General features: G+C 58.1%; 1 protein-coding gene across 3 annotated transcripts; it reads left to right on the forward strand.

Moving 5' to 3' along the window:
* The first annotated feature begins 743 nt into the window (after positions 1 to 743).
* On the forward strand, positions 744 to 14,209 carry MYLK2 (myosin light chain kinase 2). 3 transcript variants are annotated; one of them, XM_059705837.1, is made up of 13 exons: positions 744 to 891; positions 986 to 1,085; positions 1,540 to 3,259; positions 4,124 to 4,425; positions 6,331 to 6,436; positions 6,940 to 7,033; positions 9,295 to 9,404; positions 9,482 to 9,623; positions 11,063 to 11,133; positions 11,245 to 11,373; positions 11,936 to 12,088; positions 12,241 to 12,373; positions 13,263 to 14,209. In XM_059705837.1, exons 2-13 carry the CDS (start codon positions 1,034 to 1,036, stop codon positions 13,341 to 13,343), a joined length of 3,093 nt encoding a protein of 1,030 aa, XP_059561820.1. In that variant the 5' UTR covers positions 744 to 891; positions 986 to 1,033; the 3' UTR covers positions 13,344 to 14,209. The 3 variants fall into 3 exon arrangements, 2 of the variants coding, with proteins under 2 accessions (XP_059561820.1, XP_059561821.1); XR_009454066.1 differs by lacking the exons at positions 12,241 to 12,373; positions 13,263 to 14,209 and adding an exon at positions 11,728 to 11,795 and having other exon boundaries at positions 11,936 to 12,071; XM_059705838.1 differs by having other exon boundaries at positions 752 to 1,085.
* Positions 14,210 to 16,635: the final 2,426 nt, after the last annotated feature.

Here is a 16,635-nt window from a genome sequence, read left to right on the forward strand (position 1 = left end):
TTTCTCTCTCATTGATATTTCTGACTCTCTATCCCTCTCCCTTCCTCTCTGTAAAAAAAATCAATAAAATATATTAAAAAGAAAAGAAAAATATATATATATAAAGTTAAAGTGTAGCCCGACTGGTGTGGCTCAGTGGTTGAGCATCGACCCATAAACCAGGAGGTCCTGGTTCGATTCCCAGTCAGGGCACATGCCGGGATTGCAGGCTTGATCTCTAGTAGCGGGCATGCAGGAGGCAGTCGATCAATGATTCAAAAAAGACATTTTCAAAAGAAAAGGTTTTTAGGCCCATGGGCATGTTGAGCAAGAGCCTCTGAGACAATTTCTTACCCAAAGATGGTCTAAGTAGGTCCAATTGCCAGGCAGAGCTCATGGGCACAGAGCTGGGCACTGGGGCCAGGGTGATTATTTCTGGGCCTGTGTGGCTCTAACCAGGTTCCGGGGGGCCCAGGACATGTGGGGTGCAGGTGGGCAGAGCCAGGGCCCAGTCCGGGAGCCCCTCTTTGTCCAGGCCCCTCCCTGATCCTGTCCGAGCCAAGGCCTGGGAAAAGGCTGCTGCCCCGTGCCCCGGGGCCCCAGGTGCCCCCTCCTTTTTCTCTTCTGCTTGTTCCAACACCACTTTCCCCCACCCCCACCCCCGTCCCCCCCTCCCGTCGGTCCGTGGGAAGAATGCTGTGTCCTCTGAATGGGGGCCAAGAGTGACAGGTGGTGGCAGTCCGAGCTGCCTGGCCCCTGGTGTAAGAGATCCTCTCCTCCGTCCCCGCCTCCCCTGCCTGCGCCCCTGCCTCCGCCTCTGCCCACCCGGCCCAATCCCTTACAACTGCCCCAGGACGGCTCCTGGGCAGCCGCTGCAATACAGACGGCACGGGTTGCCCCTCTCTGCTCCAGGTACCTCTCTCCCCTCCGTCAGCTGGCCCTGGCCTCTCGGCCTGACAAGAGGAGGACTCCCACCGCCTGACACACCCCACGCTTCTCTCTGCAGCTAGAAAGACCTGAGTTAGACAAGCGGAAGCGGACGCCTTCCTACCTCATGGCGACAGAAAACGGAGCAGCGGAGCTGGGAATCCAGAGCTCACCAACAGGTGCCAAGCTGGGGCAGGAGGCGAGGGAGGAGCTTGGGAAGGGGTGTTTGACTCCAGGTTTGGGCCAGTTCCTCAGTGGTAGTTCTCTGTGTGGTGCCTGGGGGACCCAGAAATCTGAATTCTCTCTGGGTAGGACTGGGCTGGTCAAGAGCTTACATGAACTCCCCAGAGAAACTAGGAAAATGTGAAGCTCTCATGGATGGCACTAAATCCAGGGCAAGGAGTGACGGGGCGTCCAGGCCCAGCAGAGGACTGGGAGCCCTCTATACAGGACTCTGAGATCCCAGCAGCCCATCTCTACAGCCCGTCAAGGGGCCCTAGAGGCTCACGGGGACAAGCATTTGCAAATCTTTGCCGTAGTGGGGACCTGGCCCAGAGCTGGTCTCTGGGGAGCCTGGCTGGGGAGAGAGGGGAAGGAGGGTGAATCCTGACTGGTGTCTCACCTCCTCTACAGACAATGCACCTCAAGGTGCAGCAGACGAAGGACCCCCAGCTACAGAGAAAGACCTTGCCCCCCCAGACCCAAAGAAAGAGCCTGCCCCCCCAGACCCAAAGAAAGAGCCTGCCCCCCCAGACCCAAAGAAGGAACCTGCCCCCCCAGACCCAAAGAAGGAACCTGCCCCCCCAGACCCAAAGAAAGAGCCTGGTTCCCAAGAACCAAAGGAAGAAACTGCCCCCTCAGATCCAAAGATGAATCCTGCACCCCCAGACCCAAAGAAAGAACCTGCCCCCCCAGACCCAAAGAAAGACTCTGGCCCTATAGACTCAAAGAAAGAGCCTGGTCCCCAAGATCCAAAGAAAGAACCTGCCCCCCCAGACCCAAAGAAAGAAACTGCCCCCCCAGAACCAAAGATGAATCCTGCACCCTCAGACCCAAAGAAGGAACATGCCCCCCCAGACCCAAAGAAAGAGCCTGATCCCCAAAAACCAAAGAAAGAGCCTGGTCCCCAAGAACCAAAGAAAGAAACTGCCCCCCCAGACCCAAAGAAAGAAACTGCCTCCCCAGACCCAAAGAAAGAAGAACCTGCCCCCCCAGACCCAAAGAAAGAACATGCCCCCCAAGACCCAAAGAAAGAGCCTGATCCCCAAAAACCAAAGAAAGAGCCTGGTCCCCAAGAACCAAAGAAAGAACCTGCACCCCCAGATCCAAAGAAGGAACCTGCTCCCCCAGACTCAAAGAAAGAAAAACCTACCCCCCTAGATCCAAAGAAAGAATCTGGCCCCCCAGACCCAAAGATGAAATCTGCCCCCCCAGACCCAAAGAAAGAAGCTGCCCCCCCAGACCCAAAGATGAAACCTGACCCCCCAGAACTAAAGAAAGAATCTGTCTCCCCAGACCCAAAGACAGAAACTGCCCCCCCAGACCCAAAGAAAAAGCCTAGTCCCCAAGAACCAAAGAAAGAACCCGTCCCCCCAGATCCAAAGAAGAAACCTGCCCCCCCAGACTCAAAAAAAGAAGAAACTGCCCCCCCAGACCCAAAGAAAAAACCTAGTCCCCAAGAACCAAAGAAAGAACCTGTCCCCCCAGATCCAAAGAAAAAACTTCCCCCCCCAGACTCAAAAAAAGAAGAAAATGCTCCCCCAGACCCAAAGAAAAAACCTAGTCCCCAAGAACCAAAGAAAGAACCTGTCCCCCCAGATCCAAAGAAAAAACCTCCCCCCCCAGACCAAAAGAAAGAAGAGCCTGCTCCCCCAGACCCAAAGAAAGAGCCTGCCCCCCCAGACCCAAAGAAAGAGCCTGTCCCCCCAGAACCAAAGAAAGAATCTGGCCCCCCAGACCCAAAGAAAGACTCTGGCCCCCCAGACCCAAAGAAAGACTCTGGCCCTATAGACCCAAAGAAAGACTCTGGTCCACTCACCATGAAGAAAGGTGCCAAAGCCCCTGCCCCAGAGAAAGGGAAAGGTGGCCTGGCCCAGCCCTCAGCTAGCAGCCAGGGGCCCGAGGGAGAAGGCGCCTTGGGCAGTGCTGGGCAGCCAGCAGCCCTGCCCCAGCAGACCCAGACGGCTGAGGCCAGTGTCAAGAAGCCCAGCGGCGACGATCATCAGGAGTCCTCGGGCAACCAGGATCCTGGAGAGGCCAAGGAGCGAAAGAAGGCAATAGAGAGCCAAGCAGCGGCCAGGAGGGGCTCCCCGGCCTTTCTACATTGCCCCAGCTGCCCTGCTGCCATCTCCAGGTGAATGCCCCTGCCTGGGATCAGGGAGGGGGCTCTGTCCCAGGGGTCGTGCTGAGCGCCTCTGTCCTGGAATCATTGCCGTCACATTCAGAGCTGGATTGGGTGGGCCTGATGTTCAGCTACCTCTTGCATAAAGCAGGAATTTCATAGAAGCCTGGAATGTCAGTCGGAGAGGTCCTCAGAGGCCGCTCAGGTGGAACTCTTCTTCTCTGGGCACCTGAAGTTCAGAGTTCCCCTTATTCTGTGAACTTGGGTGTAGCCAAGGGTGGAGCCGAGATATCAGGAGGAAAGGAAAACCCCTCTTCTTAATATAATTATCAGTATAACATGGAAAGTTGACTCATAACAGATGGGTAGATCCTTCCTAACACTTTCATTAACTTACTAATACTTTTCATAATAAAACATCAGTCTTATGATATAATCAATTACACTTACCTGAGTGCTAATCAGATTAACCAGGTCATTAATGATATGTTGTAAACCACAATAAATATAAATAATAACACCATACATATCAACTGAAATTTCATATTAACATCAATTGCATTGCCACTGTTTTTATGAATCAAAAGCTGTGTTACCTCCCTAATTATATCCATATAATGATTGCTCATATCACTAATCCTATTAATGGTCAGTTATTATCTATTAGTGTGTTAATAGTCAAGGTAATGACCACAGTCATTTATGATAATATTAACATCCCTTGATTTTGCACAAAGTGACTTGGGATGCATCACCCCATGCACCTGGGGTGGGGGCAGGGTTATATTGGCTCCAGAGAGCAGAGATGAGGCTTCGGAAGCCTGAAGACCGGCCGGAGGCCACATGGGGCATCACCTCTGTGTTCTCACCTTGTAGCCCGGAGCAGCCGCTGGCTGAGAAGCCCCCAAATGAGGCATTGGAGCTCATCTTTGAAGGGGTGCCCGTGACCCCCAGCCCCATAGATCCCGTGCCAGCCAAAGCAGCAGCAGGAGGGGAAAACAGCCCGCGCGGCAGCCAGAAGGAAGCAGGAGAGAAGGCTTCCGGCCAGGCTGGCCCGGCTGAGGTGGAAGGGGACACCTCGAGGGGGATCGAGTTCCAGGCTGCGCCCCCGGAGAGAACGGAGGCGGGGCAGCCCCTCTGTCTCACAGCCAGGGAGGAGGACTGCTTCCAGATTTTGGGTAGGCCAGGGGTAGGGGTGGGCTTGGGGCTGCCTGGGGGCCCAAGGGAAAAGGGGATGGGGATCCCCAAGTCTCCCCACTTTAGAGGACTGAATTGCTCTGAGCCATGTCTCACCCAGGCTGATTCATCTGAGTGCCACACAACTCCAGGCAGCATGAGTTTCTAGACCAGGGGTTCTCAACCTGTGGGTCGCGACCTCTTTGGGGGTCAAACGGCCCTTTCACAGGGGTCGCCTAAGACCATTGGAAACCACATATATAATTACATATTGTTTTTGTGATTAATCACCATGCTTTAATTATGTTCAATTTGTAACAATGAAAATACATCCTGCATATCAGATATTTACATGACGATTCATAACAGTAGCAGAATTACAGTTATGAAGTAGCAACGAAAATAATTTTATGGTTGGGGGCCACCACAACATGAGGCACTGTATTAAAGGGTAGCGGCATCAGGAAGGTTGAGAACCACTGGTCTAGACCCTTCTGATAGATGGGGAACTGGAGGCTCAGCAACAGGACATGGAAGGAGTGCCCCCAAATCCACAGCGAGGACAGGACCTGCACCGCTCAGGGCGTCCTCACGCCAGAGCTCCGTCTGGCTTTCTTTTCCTTTGGCTAAAATGGGCTTTGAAAAATGTCAGGCAGGTCATTGGAGCAGCACCAGCTCCCTGGGCCGTGGAACTGGAAGTCAGTCTGTAGAAGGACTAAAACGCCAGACTTTGGTACTTAAACCACTTGGTGGACGGGGTGGGGCGGGCTCCTGGCCGGGAGCACAGGTGTCTGTGCGGAAGCTGTGGCCAAGGAAGCCGGCACGTGAGACGGGGCAGGACCGTGCGTGGCCTTAACTGGCGACCAGACCAGGAGCCCGGCTTCGTCAGCGGCGGCAGGGAGCCACCGAGCATGCGTGAGCCTGGCCGGCGGCTTGGGCCAGGGTACCGGGCTGGGGGTGGGGTGAGATGGGGTCAGGAGAGCCCAGAGTGTCCTGACACCCTCCCCCCCGGCCGAGGCGCCCTGGGAGACTCGCCAGCCTGCCTAGTGAGCGGCACAGTGCCACCCAGACAGGGTGGGAGGGCCTGGCGGCTGGGCGGCGGCCAGGAGCCCTGCCTCCTCCTGAATAGGGCAGAGACCTCCGCCCCGCCCCGAAATCACATCCTCAGGGTGACGGGACCTGAACCGCCTCCAAGGCCTTTGATTTATGCCAGCCCGGCTTCCCTGCCGCCTCTGGCTATTTATAAAGAGCTTTCCATTCCCGATGGTTCAGCCTGCCGCCGCCGGGGCCCCTGCTCAGCGTTGTCACTAGGTGGCAGCCTCTCCCTAACAAACTGTGTCCCTGCCTCTACTCCCCGCCCCCCACCCCCCCCCCCCATCCATCCACCCCTCACCACCCCCGGGCCAAGCACGGGTTAGACACCCATTCCGCTGGCCTGGCCAGCCTGTGGTGCCATTTGAGGGGATGGTAGGCAGATCCCATCACTGCCCCCATCAGACATAGTAACCCCTATCTGGCCCCTTTTTCTTCAATGGAAATGCAGATGGCTTGGGATGCAGGTCGCTTGGGGGGGGTCCCAGGGGTCTCATGGGCCGTCCCCATGGTGGTGCCCGGAGTAGGTGAGCCTCCCTCTGTCAGAGGCAGGGACCTCCCAAGGCCATTTTGTATGGTGGTGGCAGAGCTGAAATTGGAAGCCGAGTCCCCTAGCCCCTGTCCTGGAGCCAGCTGTCCCCCAGGTAGCACTCAGTGAACTTCTCTGGATGCGCCCAGGCCAGGCAGGGGTGGGGTGGGGGTGAGGGGTGGGGGGTGAAGTAGGGAGTTGGGGGTGTGTGTGTGTGTGTGTGGAGTGCCCGGTGGATCCTCAGCAGCCCCTGGCACTGACTGTGATGGCTCTGCTCTGCCTCCAGACGATTGCCCGCCACCCCCCGCCCCCTTCCCCCACCGCATCGTGGAGCTGAGGACCGGGAATGTCAACAGTCAATTCAGCATGAACTCCAAGGAGACACTGGGCGGGTAAGAGCTGGGCCCCTGGGCCCCTGAAGAGCATCTTCCCTGAGCAAGGCCCAGCCTCACCCCACTGGACGTGACCCAGCGAACACATCGCTTCTGGTGGCTGCACCTGTCATGTGCAAGCTGCCACGTGGCTGATGCCTAGTCAGGTCACTGTCACTCACAGACACATCGTCGGCCATTCAGTATTTCCTATAGGAGCGACAGTAGTTTCCTGTCGGTCTCCGGTGACTCCTGCTCTGTAAAAAGCCCTGAAGGTTCCCTCCCCTGGGGCCCAGAGCTCCAGGTTGTCACCTCAGGGACCACTCTGCGGATCAGCCTGCCCTTCCTGTGCCCGCGGTTTGTGTGGTTCAGCCATTGTCCCTGAAGTAGAGCTTCGGGAGGGAGTGAGGGCTGGCTGGGACGAGGGCCCCATCTCACGGTGGGGATCCAGATGGGCACAGAGCACAGGCCCCCTCGGCCCTTGGCCCTGAAACCCCGTCACTCCCAGCCTCGTCTCTCTCCAGCGGCAAGTTTGGAGCGGTCTGTACCTGCACAGAGAAAGCCACCGGCCTCAAGTTGGCAGCCAAGGTCATCAAGAAGCAGACACCCAAAGACAAGGTAGTGGGGGTGGGGGCTTGGTTATGTGAGAGGCGGGATCTGTGGAGTGTGGGGCCTCTCACCTCCCTCTACCCATGTCTGTCCAGATGGACAGATAGACAGCCCTCCCACTGGGGCCTGACGACCCTAAACGGAAACCAGACACCCCAGTTAGTGAACGTATCCCGGGACTTCCCATTCTAGGCACAGGATAGTCACATCCTCTGTTTTGGTCACTTCAACAAGCACTGGTGAGTGCAGGCTCTGGGCCAGGCCTGTGCTGGGCACTGGGCGTCTGGAAGTGAAGTGAATGTGGTCCCTGCCCTCAGGCAGCACCAAGTGAACAGGCCTGGTCTAGAGTTCTGCCTCCAGCCCCCAGCCCAGGCCTGGCTCAGAGGAGGCCGAGAGCAGGGCTTGCTGAGGAAGGAAGGAAGGGAGGGAGGAAGGGAGGAAGGGAGGAAGGAGGGAGGGAGGGAGGGAGGGAGGGAGGGAGGGAGGGAGGGAGGGAAGAAGAAAAGAAGGGGAAACAAGTGAGGAAGGAACAAGGAAGGAAGGAATGCAGGCAAAGGCTCACGTGGAGCGAGGGAGTCGGTGTGTGAGGAGGTGATGACAACCTAGCCACCTGGTGTAGTGAGAGCTGTCACCCGGGAAAGCTAGGGCAGGGCGGCAGTGAGAAGAGGCAGAGGAGGCTCCTGTTTCAGCCTGTGGGTCAGGGAACCTTCCTGGGCTGCTGTCGTGAAGACTATGAAGAAGGAGGGACTGTGGGGAGAGAGGGCTGAGAGCTGGAAATAGCAGGGAACGGCTGCGACCCTTGAGTCGAGGCAGAGGGAGCCGAGAAGTGAGCCATGGGCATTCCAGGCAGAGACCACAGCACGTGCAGCGGCCTGGAGCCCAGGAGGAGCACGAGGAGCTGCTCCGAGTGCCTGGAACTCCCGTCGTAGCGCTAAGCACACGGGGGAGGCGTGTATTTTCTATGTGACTCTGTCTTTCTCTGCCTCTTCCACTTGACAGGGCCTGGATCCATGTTATTGACGGCTGGGTCCCCAGGCCTCTATCATGGGCCTGGCTCAGTGTAGAGGCTCAATCCATGTGTGCTGCATACATTCACTGGAGGCAGCTATGGATTAATTAATTCCCAAGCAATTTTTGGTGTGCCATTCCATGTGCAAAGGAAATGGCAGTGAACTCAAAGAGTCCCTGCCCTTATGGGTTGACATGCTAGAGAAGAGAAACAGACAACTAAAAAGCAAAATGCAACAAAAACCCTGGTGCCAGGAACTGAGAAGTGCTAGGAAGAAAAACAAAGGCAGGTAAGAAACAGGGAGTGCGGAGCTGTGAGGGGGTGTGCAGAGAGAGGGGGGCGAGGTTAGGCCTCTCTGAGGAGCGTGTGTAAGGTGAGACACGAATGAAGGAGTGGCATGAGAGAGATGAAGTGATTCAGGTAGAGATCCGATGTCCTGGGGGGGAAAGTTCAGGGAGAGGCCTGATTTGTGGCATTTGCCAATTTCCGTGGTGTACATATTTCTACCATGACTGATTTCAAACTACCAATGTGACAACTGGCTTGCAAACTTTCTCAAAGTGACAGATAATGGTGGCTTAGGCTAGGAAGGCAGAGGTGGAGGAGGTGAGAAGTCATTGGATTTGTAATCTAGTTTGAAGGTAGAGTCAGAAGATCTCCTAACGGATTGGCTATGGGGTGTGAGGAAGCAAGATTAAGAGAAGGATCTGGGATTGCTCCTAACTTGTAGTCCTGCACACCGGGGTGAAGAGCGATGTCCTATTGCTAATGGACAAGCTCAAATGTGGGGAAGGGGTGGTGTCAAGGGTTTCATTTTGGACTTGACAGAGCTGAGATGCCTCTAGACATCCAAGGGAAATGGCAGCTGGGCAGCTGGAGAAAGGGGTATGTTGAGTTCAAGGGAGTGCTCAGAGGTGGAGATATGTATTTGGAGATTGATCACATTCGGGTGGAGTTATCTAGTCATGGGGCGTGAAGAGAATGCCCAGGGAGAGAGTGTAGGGAGGGGAGTGATGAGCGGGGAGGTCTGGGCCCTTGGGTTCCCAGTATTCTGCCAGGAGGCGAGGAAGAACTGCAAAGGAATGGTGTCCCAGCAGGAAGGACCGGGGTGGTGAGGACACAGGCTTGGGGTGGGCAAGGAGGCCAGTGAGGAGGAGGCTGGGCAGTGGTCCAGGCCAGGTTCCCGTCAGGGTGCAGGTCTGGAGGGTGGAGGGCAGGGAGTGATGACACTTGGATGGTCCCCGACTTCCCTGGTCCCCAGGAAATGGTGATGCTTGAGATCGAGGTTATGAACCAGCTCAACCACCGCAATCTGATCCAGCTCTACGCAGCCATCGAGACCCCACATGACATCATCCTGTTCTTGGAGTAGTGAGTGCCAGCAGTGGGGGAGGGGCGGGGGGTGCCGCGGGCCCGGAAGCAGCCTGTAGAGGGGTCTGTGCACGCAGCATCGAGGGCGGCGAGCTCTTCGAGAGGATCGTGGACGAGGACTACCAGCTGACCGAGGTGGACACCATGGTGTTTGTCAGGCAGATCTGCGACGGGATCCTCTTCATGCACCAGATGCAGGTTCTGCACCTGGACCTCAAGGTACTGGGGCTGGGCCTCCTGGGAGGGGTCGGTAGCAGCATCTGACCACTTGAAATCAGCGTTGCAACCCGCCACCATCCCTTCTTCTCTCCCTCCCACCTGTAGACTCAAAAAGGGTTTACTGAGCACTTACTAAATACCAGAAATAAAGAATGAGGCAGAAAACAAAGCGAAAGACTTGGTCCTAGCTCTTAGGAGCTTCTAGCATCTAATACTAGATACTTTTGCAGCCCTGCGATCCCCAAGCGCAGTGCCTCCCACAAAGAACTTACTGATAAGTGTTGCAAAAGCACTTACTTCTGTGCTGGGCCCTGAAAGACACTGCAGGTGTTTGTTCATTTAGTCAGCAAATACTTGTTGAGGGCCGATTCCATGCCAGACAGTGGCCCAGCAGGTGGAGATCCAGGGGTGAACAAAACAGACAAAATTCCAGGAGGGGAGTCAGAAACACAGATCAGTCAGTGCAGCAATACACACACAGTAGGCGCCAACAAAAATGTTTAATGGAAGACTATTGATATCCCTCTTCCGACCTTGCTCAGTCCTTGTAGATAGCAGGTTGGGGGAAACGATAGATTTTATGATCAACTGGTAGTGGCCTTGTGTTATATGGAGATCCAGAGTCGGGAGGGACTAGCCTTGCAGTAACTTCACTCACATAGGATTCTGGGAGCCATGGCTGAGCACCGATGGGTGTCTTTGTTCGATACTGAGGGAGGGGAGCAAAGGGGCCGAGAGAAGACGGAAAGCACGCTGTGTGCCCGGCCCCTGCCCTGTAGCGTGCACTGTGGGTCTTTGCTGGCTGGCGGCAGGCAGATTGATATCAAAAGACCAGCGCACTTGTTGGGTGACTGTAGCCAAGTCACTTCTGTGTCCGAGCCTCAGTATTCTCAGCTGTGAAATGGGGACGGAAAGTGACAGTCTCTGCCTCAGAGCTGCTGGGAGGGTTGAGGAGCTAGGCCGGACGCTTGTAGGTGCTGTCACCATCCCTAACTGGGAGACAAGGGTAGCCCCCCTAGAGCAAGCCAGGGGCAGCGCGAAGCCCTCCGTACCAAGAGGCTTCTTTGAGGGCCCTGAGCGGGCATTTTCTTTCTCTGGTCCCTGGAGCTCCACGTACCTGGCGGTGGCCCTGCACCAGCCTCTCACCAGGGCACAGAACCACCCCATCCTCAGAACTGCTAGAACCTGTTCTTTCATGGCCTGAGATGAGGGGAAGTGCCGTCTGCACCCACCCAGAAGCCTGGTGCTGCGAGGCCTCCTCCCAAACCCTCTCGGGCTCAGGTCCCACGTCTGAGCTGGAGCAGGCGGGTCTGGGGTCTTGGATGGGCTGCTAACTCTGGCAGCCTGGGGCTCTGGCTGGACCTGGGACTGGGGTGGACTTGAGCGGGGAGGGAGGGTGAGCCGGGTCAGAGGCCAATCCGGGCCACCCTTCTCCTCAGCCAGAGAACATCCTGTGTGTCAACAACACCGGCCATTTGGTGAAGATCATTGACTTCGGCCTGGCACGGAGGTACCACCTGGGGGGAGGCCGGGGCCAGCCTCTGAGGAGGGCAGAGGGCGAGGGAGAGGTCCAGGGTGCCTGGCAATGGGCTGTGCTCCGAGCATTTGGTCTCACGCCCAGGTATAACCCCAAGGAGAAGATGAAGGTGAATTTTGGGACGCCAGAGTTCCTGTCTCCTGAGGTGGTGAATTACGACCAAATCTCCGACAAGACAGACATGTGGAGTATGGGGGTCATCACCTACATGCTGTGAGCCCCAAGGGAGCGTGTGTTCCTGGGGTTGGGGCGCCTGTGTGGGCAGCTGAGGCCAAGACTGGCCTTGGGGTCCTGGTGAGGTGGTCTCACCTCACTCATTCACTCAGTCAGGCTTTTGCTGGGTGTTGGGAGTGTTAGGGAGAACGAGGAATGGGGAACTTTGTACCCATCTTACAAATGGAGAAACCAAGGCCCCTAAAGGCGTAGCATCCCAGCCCAGGGCTCCGGACCGCAGATCTCTGATGACCCCGGGTGGGGGCACAGGGGTGGTGGACATTTTTGTGCACTCACCATTCCTCTTCTTTACTGTAACCCTGGGAAGCTGGGATGATTATGCCCATTTTACAGATGAGAAGAGTGAGGCTCAGAGAGGGGAAGTGACTTGCCCAAGGTCACCCAGCCAGATTCAAACTCAGGTCTGTCCCCCGTGAGAGGCTGGGGGTCTTTTCAGCATCTGGTGCTGCCTCCTAGGATCTATCCCCATCCCCCAAACCCTCCAAGGTGACTTAGCATCTCTAGTCTCACCTCGCTGCCCTCCACCATCCCCTCCCTCCAGGCTGAGCGGCCTCTCCCCCTTCCTGGGAGATGATGACACAGAGACCCTAAACAATGTCCTAGCTGCCAACTGGTACTTTGACGAGGAGACCTTCGAGGCTGTGTCAGATGAGGCCAAAGACTTTGTCTCCCACCTCATCGTCAAGGAACAGGGGTGAGGCCCACCACAGGGCACGAACCCGAACCCCGCTGTGCGAGCCCAGTGCATGCGTGTGCAGGCTGGGTGGGAACTGGTTGGAAGGCCGGCTGGGCTCCAGTGCCTGTGGGCACGCCATCCACCCTCTCCACGCCGCCCCCTCCCCACAGGGCCCGCATGAGCGCTGCCCAGTGCCTCGCCCACCCCTGGCTCAACAACCTGGCAGAGAAAGCCAAGCGCTGTAATCGACGCCTCAAGTCCCAGATCTTGCTTAAGAAATACCTCATGAAGAGACGCTGGAAGGTACCACGGGGCTGGGGGTGGGTGAAGGGAGGGGCTGCAAGGCGGGAAGAGCTCCTGGCGCCAGGTTCGGGGGCCCCAGCAGCCCTGCCTTGGCAGGTTCCGCCCACCGGGCCTGGCCCTGTCTGGAAAACAGGGTTGGCTTTTCTCTTTGTCCTGGGCTGGCTCCTGACCTTCCACCCACCCCCTCCACCCTGAGGAGGGGGTCCATCTGGGGCTCAGGGTCAGGACAAGGTCTCTGACCTCATCACAGGCTTCCTTCCTTCCTTTTTCAAATATTTATTGAGCTTCTCCTACCTCTAGGCACTGGGGACACACAGTGGGTAAGACACCGGGATTTCAGTCTTTGTGGACTTACCGGTGGTGGTGGTGGGTGTTGGGAGATAGGAGAAGGGTTAAGGACGGGCTCTGGAAAGAACTCAGGAGAGGAGAGGTCGCACTTCTAAACAGGTGCTCGGGGAGGACTCACTGAGAGGGAGAATGTGAACAAAGACCTGAAGGGGGTGAGGGGTGAGCGTGTCCCAGGCAGAGGGAACAGCCAGTGCAAAGGCCCTGAGGTTGGCGAGTGTGAGGAGCAGGTAGGAAACCAGGACTGATGAAGAGTCAAAGGGGTGGGGGAGTGAGCGCAGAGAGGAGCGGGAGGCGGGGTGTGGAGGGACTCATTGGCCATGGCGAGGGGTTCATCTTTTACTTGGAGCACCTTGACAGAGCGCTAGTCTGGCTGACAAATCTGTGGAAGGAAGGAATCCTGGAGGATGCAGTCATGGCGCCTCCTGTGGCCGTTTTGAGCACTGCACCCTCCCTGGCATCTGGCCCTCCTGCAATAAAGGGGACGTTAGGAGACACTCAGCTGCCCCCATGCTGACTGGGACCCCTCTCCACCCTCCCCCAGAAAAACTTCATTGCTGTCAGCGCTGCCAATCGCTTCAAGAAGATCAGCAGCTCAGGGGCTCTGATGGCTCTGGGGGTCTGAGCCCCAGAAGCGGCGGAGGCCTGGATGCAGCTCCACGGTGGCCGGGGCTGAGGCCTCACAGCCCAGAAGGCCAGGGCAGAGGGCCAGACCCCAGGGTGGGCTGGGCAGGACAAGGCTGCGCCAGGCCGGGAGGCTCGGGGCTCCCCACGCCCCCACACGGCGACCGCTGCCCCGATGAGAGCTGCCTCGGATGTGGCCTGGATCCATCCTGCTGACGCCTCCCCAGACGGGCTCCGGCCCATCGGCCGCCGCCCAGATGCCACAGGCCCCTTGTTCCTTCCCTGGCTCCCCCTTTGGAACTGTTGCCTGGTGACCCTGCTTGGCCCTGCCCGGGCATCCCTGGCCTGAGCTTGCTCTCAGCTGAAGTGGGCGGGCTGGGGTCCCAGCGTGTGGGGCTCCCGCGGTTGTGGGTGGGAGGCTCTTGGTGGGGCAGGAAGGCAACCAAGTGGAGCCCTGAGGCCAGCTGCCGGGAGACAGAGCCGGCTTTGTGAAAGAGGATCTTCACGCCACGCCTGCCTCCCTACACCCAACAGATAAGGCCCAGCGCACACCATCTGGCCGGCTCCAGCTCCCACCCACCTTCCTTGCCGACCACCAACACACAGGAACTCTGAGTGAGAGAGAGGGCGCCCAGCCCAGGCCTGGCGGAGGGGGCAGGGAGGGGCCTGGGGGACACTGAAGACCACCCCCGAACTTGCCTGAGGGCCTCGCTGGCTCAACCCAGCCACTGTGGGCCCCCATCCCTGCCACGTGGGCCTCAGATGATGGAGTCAGCAGGCCCCGGAGGATGGAGTGCAAAGGCCGTGGGCAGCCCCCAACCTGCTCTCAGCTTGTGCCTTGTAAATAAATGTACAGGTTGGATGTGGCCTCCTTCTCTCTGCATTCATTCAGAGGAAGTCACAGGCGACCCCCATTCATTGAGAACTGCTGCATGCCAGCCAGTTAGCGACCTGTTGGTTCCTAGTGTAATCGTTGCCGGTGCAGCCTCAGGAGCCACACTGCCCAGTGCATAATCTGGGCCAGTGGCTGCCCTACGTTGTGCCTCAGTTTCCTCATCTGTGAGAGGGAAGTCACAGCACCCGCTAACACTTACTGGGTGACTACTGTGTACCAGGCTCTGTCCAAGCACGTGTATGTATATTAGCTCATTTACTCTTCTCAGAAAGGTTAGGTGGTAGAGATTATTCCTATTCCTATTACCGAGGGGGACACTGAGGCTCATAGAGGGGAGGAAACTTGAAGAATACTCAACAGGTCAGAAGCTGGGCCTTGAAATGAACTCTCTGTCTCCCAGCTCAGGGTTCTGCTCTGCACCCACCCTGCTTCTCACCAGAGCAAGGCGTCAGCAGAGGGCAGAGCCTTCGCTGGGCCTGCAGGGAGGGGGTCTCCCAGGAGGCCTCGGGAAAGAGCTGTTCTCTGCTGGACCCCAACCTGCCTCCCCACAGGCCTGCAGTGCAGAGGAGGGGCCCAGCTGCTGGGGGTGGGGTGGCAGGAGAGCTTAACCCCAGAAGGGTGCAGCCTTTCTGGTTGTGAGGCCATTGGTCAGCAGTGGGACTGACCTAAGGAGGGCAGCTGGTCCACCTGCTGGAGGCATAGCTCTGGGCCCCGGCGGGAATGGCAGTGACAGCAGTTCCCGTACTCGGCGCATCTTCCGGACCTGGCCCAGCTCTGTGCTCGTGATCGCATCCACTGCTCACGGTGGCGCTGCATGGCCGGCGTTGTGTCGTGTCTGTTTCTCAGAAGGGAAAGCCAAGCCTCATGGAGGATGGGCCACTTGCTCAGGGTCCTATAGCTGGTCAGTGGCAGAGCCAGGATTTGTACCCAATCTGGGCCCAGAGCCCATGCCCTTAACTGCTGCGCTGCCGGCCTCCGGAGAAGCTTGGCCTTGCCCACAGACCGAGACCACGACAGTTCATCCCCTCCCTCCCTCCCCTGCCTCTGTGATGAACGCTGGTCCCCTGCCTCTGGGCCTTGGCCAAGCCCACAGTGACCACCCCATGGGTGAGGCCAGGGTCCTCGCCGCCACCCCTGCCCTCTTCCAGCAGTGGGTGCAGAGTCCTGCTGCAGCAGGTGCCACACGGAGTGGTGACTCTGGGGTCTGAGCCTGGTGGGTGGTTAGTCAGGGCTCGGAGGGGCTGGGAGCCTCGCTTGGGCTCTTGGTGGGAGATGAGTTTAAGGGCAGGGCCCCCTGGCTGAGGATCCCTGCTGTCTGCCCACCTGCCACCTGCCAGCCGGGCCGGGCCTGTGGCTTCCTCTGAGTTCTCAGCCTCGCTGGCCCCCGCCCAGGCGAGCTCTGGCCACACAGCGTGATGATGAGGGATGAGTCACTGCTGTGGGCTGGCGGGAGGAGGAACGAGGTCCAGTGACCGCAGGGATGTAGGGCCTGGGCCCAGCTGTGGAAACCGAGGCCAAAACGAGGCAGGCTCCTCAGCAGAGACAGCAACAGCTGGACCGAGAGCCCAGGACCCCTGGCTCCCAGCACAAGCCCCACTCTCCTCCTTCCTAATATGAACCCTCAGCTCTGCTCTCCTCTGCCATTCCTAGGGCCACGGTGACAATCAAGTAGGGGGCTGGTGCTCGCTCACTGTATTTCACAGATTCAGGGAGGGAAAGTGACTGGATCAAGGTCCCATAGCAAGTTGATAGATCCTGGGCCAGAAGCCACCCAGGCGCATGGAACAGGCTGATCGCTGCCTCCGTCCCCTCCCTTCCCGGGAGGGCATCTTAGGAAGCTCTTCTTCATTCACTAGGTACCTCCTTTGGGCCTCCCCTGGTGCCTGGGGGCAGGACTATGGATAGGGAAATGGGGATTCAGAGAGATTTTGCTCCTTCCAGGCCACAGAGCACACCCAGGAAAAAGCTGGGGTGGCAGCCCCTAAAATGGGACCAAGCCTCTGCCTCTCTGCAGGCCTGGCCCCGGCACTCGGCACTGGAGTCCCCATCCCAGCAGCCTCGGGGGGGGGGGAGCCCCATCCCAGCAGCCTCAGGGGGGGAGCCCCATCCCAGCAGCCTCGGGGGGGGGGAGCCCCATCCCAGCAGCCTCGGGGGGGGGGGGTAGCCCCATCCCAGCAGCCTCGGGGGGGGCCCATCCCAGCAGCCTCGGGGGGGGGGGAGCTCCATCCCAGCAGCCTCGGGGGAGGTGGGAGCCCCATCCCAGCAGCCTCGGGGGTGGGGGTGGGAGCCCCCATCCCAGCAGCCTCGGGGGTGGGGGTGGGAGCCCCCATCCCAGCAGCCTCGGGGCGGGGGAGCCCCATCCCAGCAGCCTCGGGGGGGGGGGAGCTCCATCCCAGCA

This window comes from Myotis daubentonii, chromosome 8 (genome assembly GCF_963259705.1).
Source record: "Myotis daubentonii chromosome 8, mMyoDau2.1, whole genome shotgun sequence".
Classification (NCBI taxonomy): Eukaryota; Metazoa; Chordata; class Mammalia; order Chiroptera; family Vespertilionidae; genus Myotis; species Myotis daubentonii.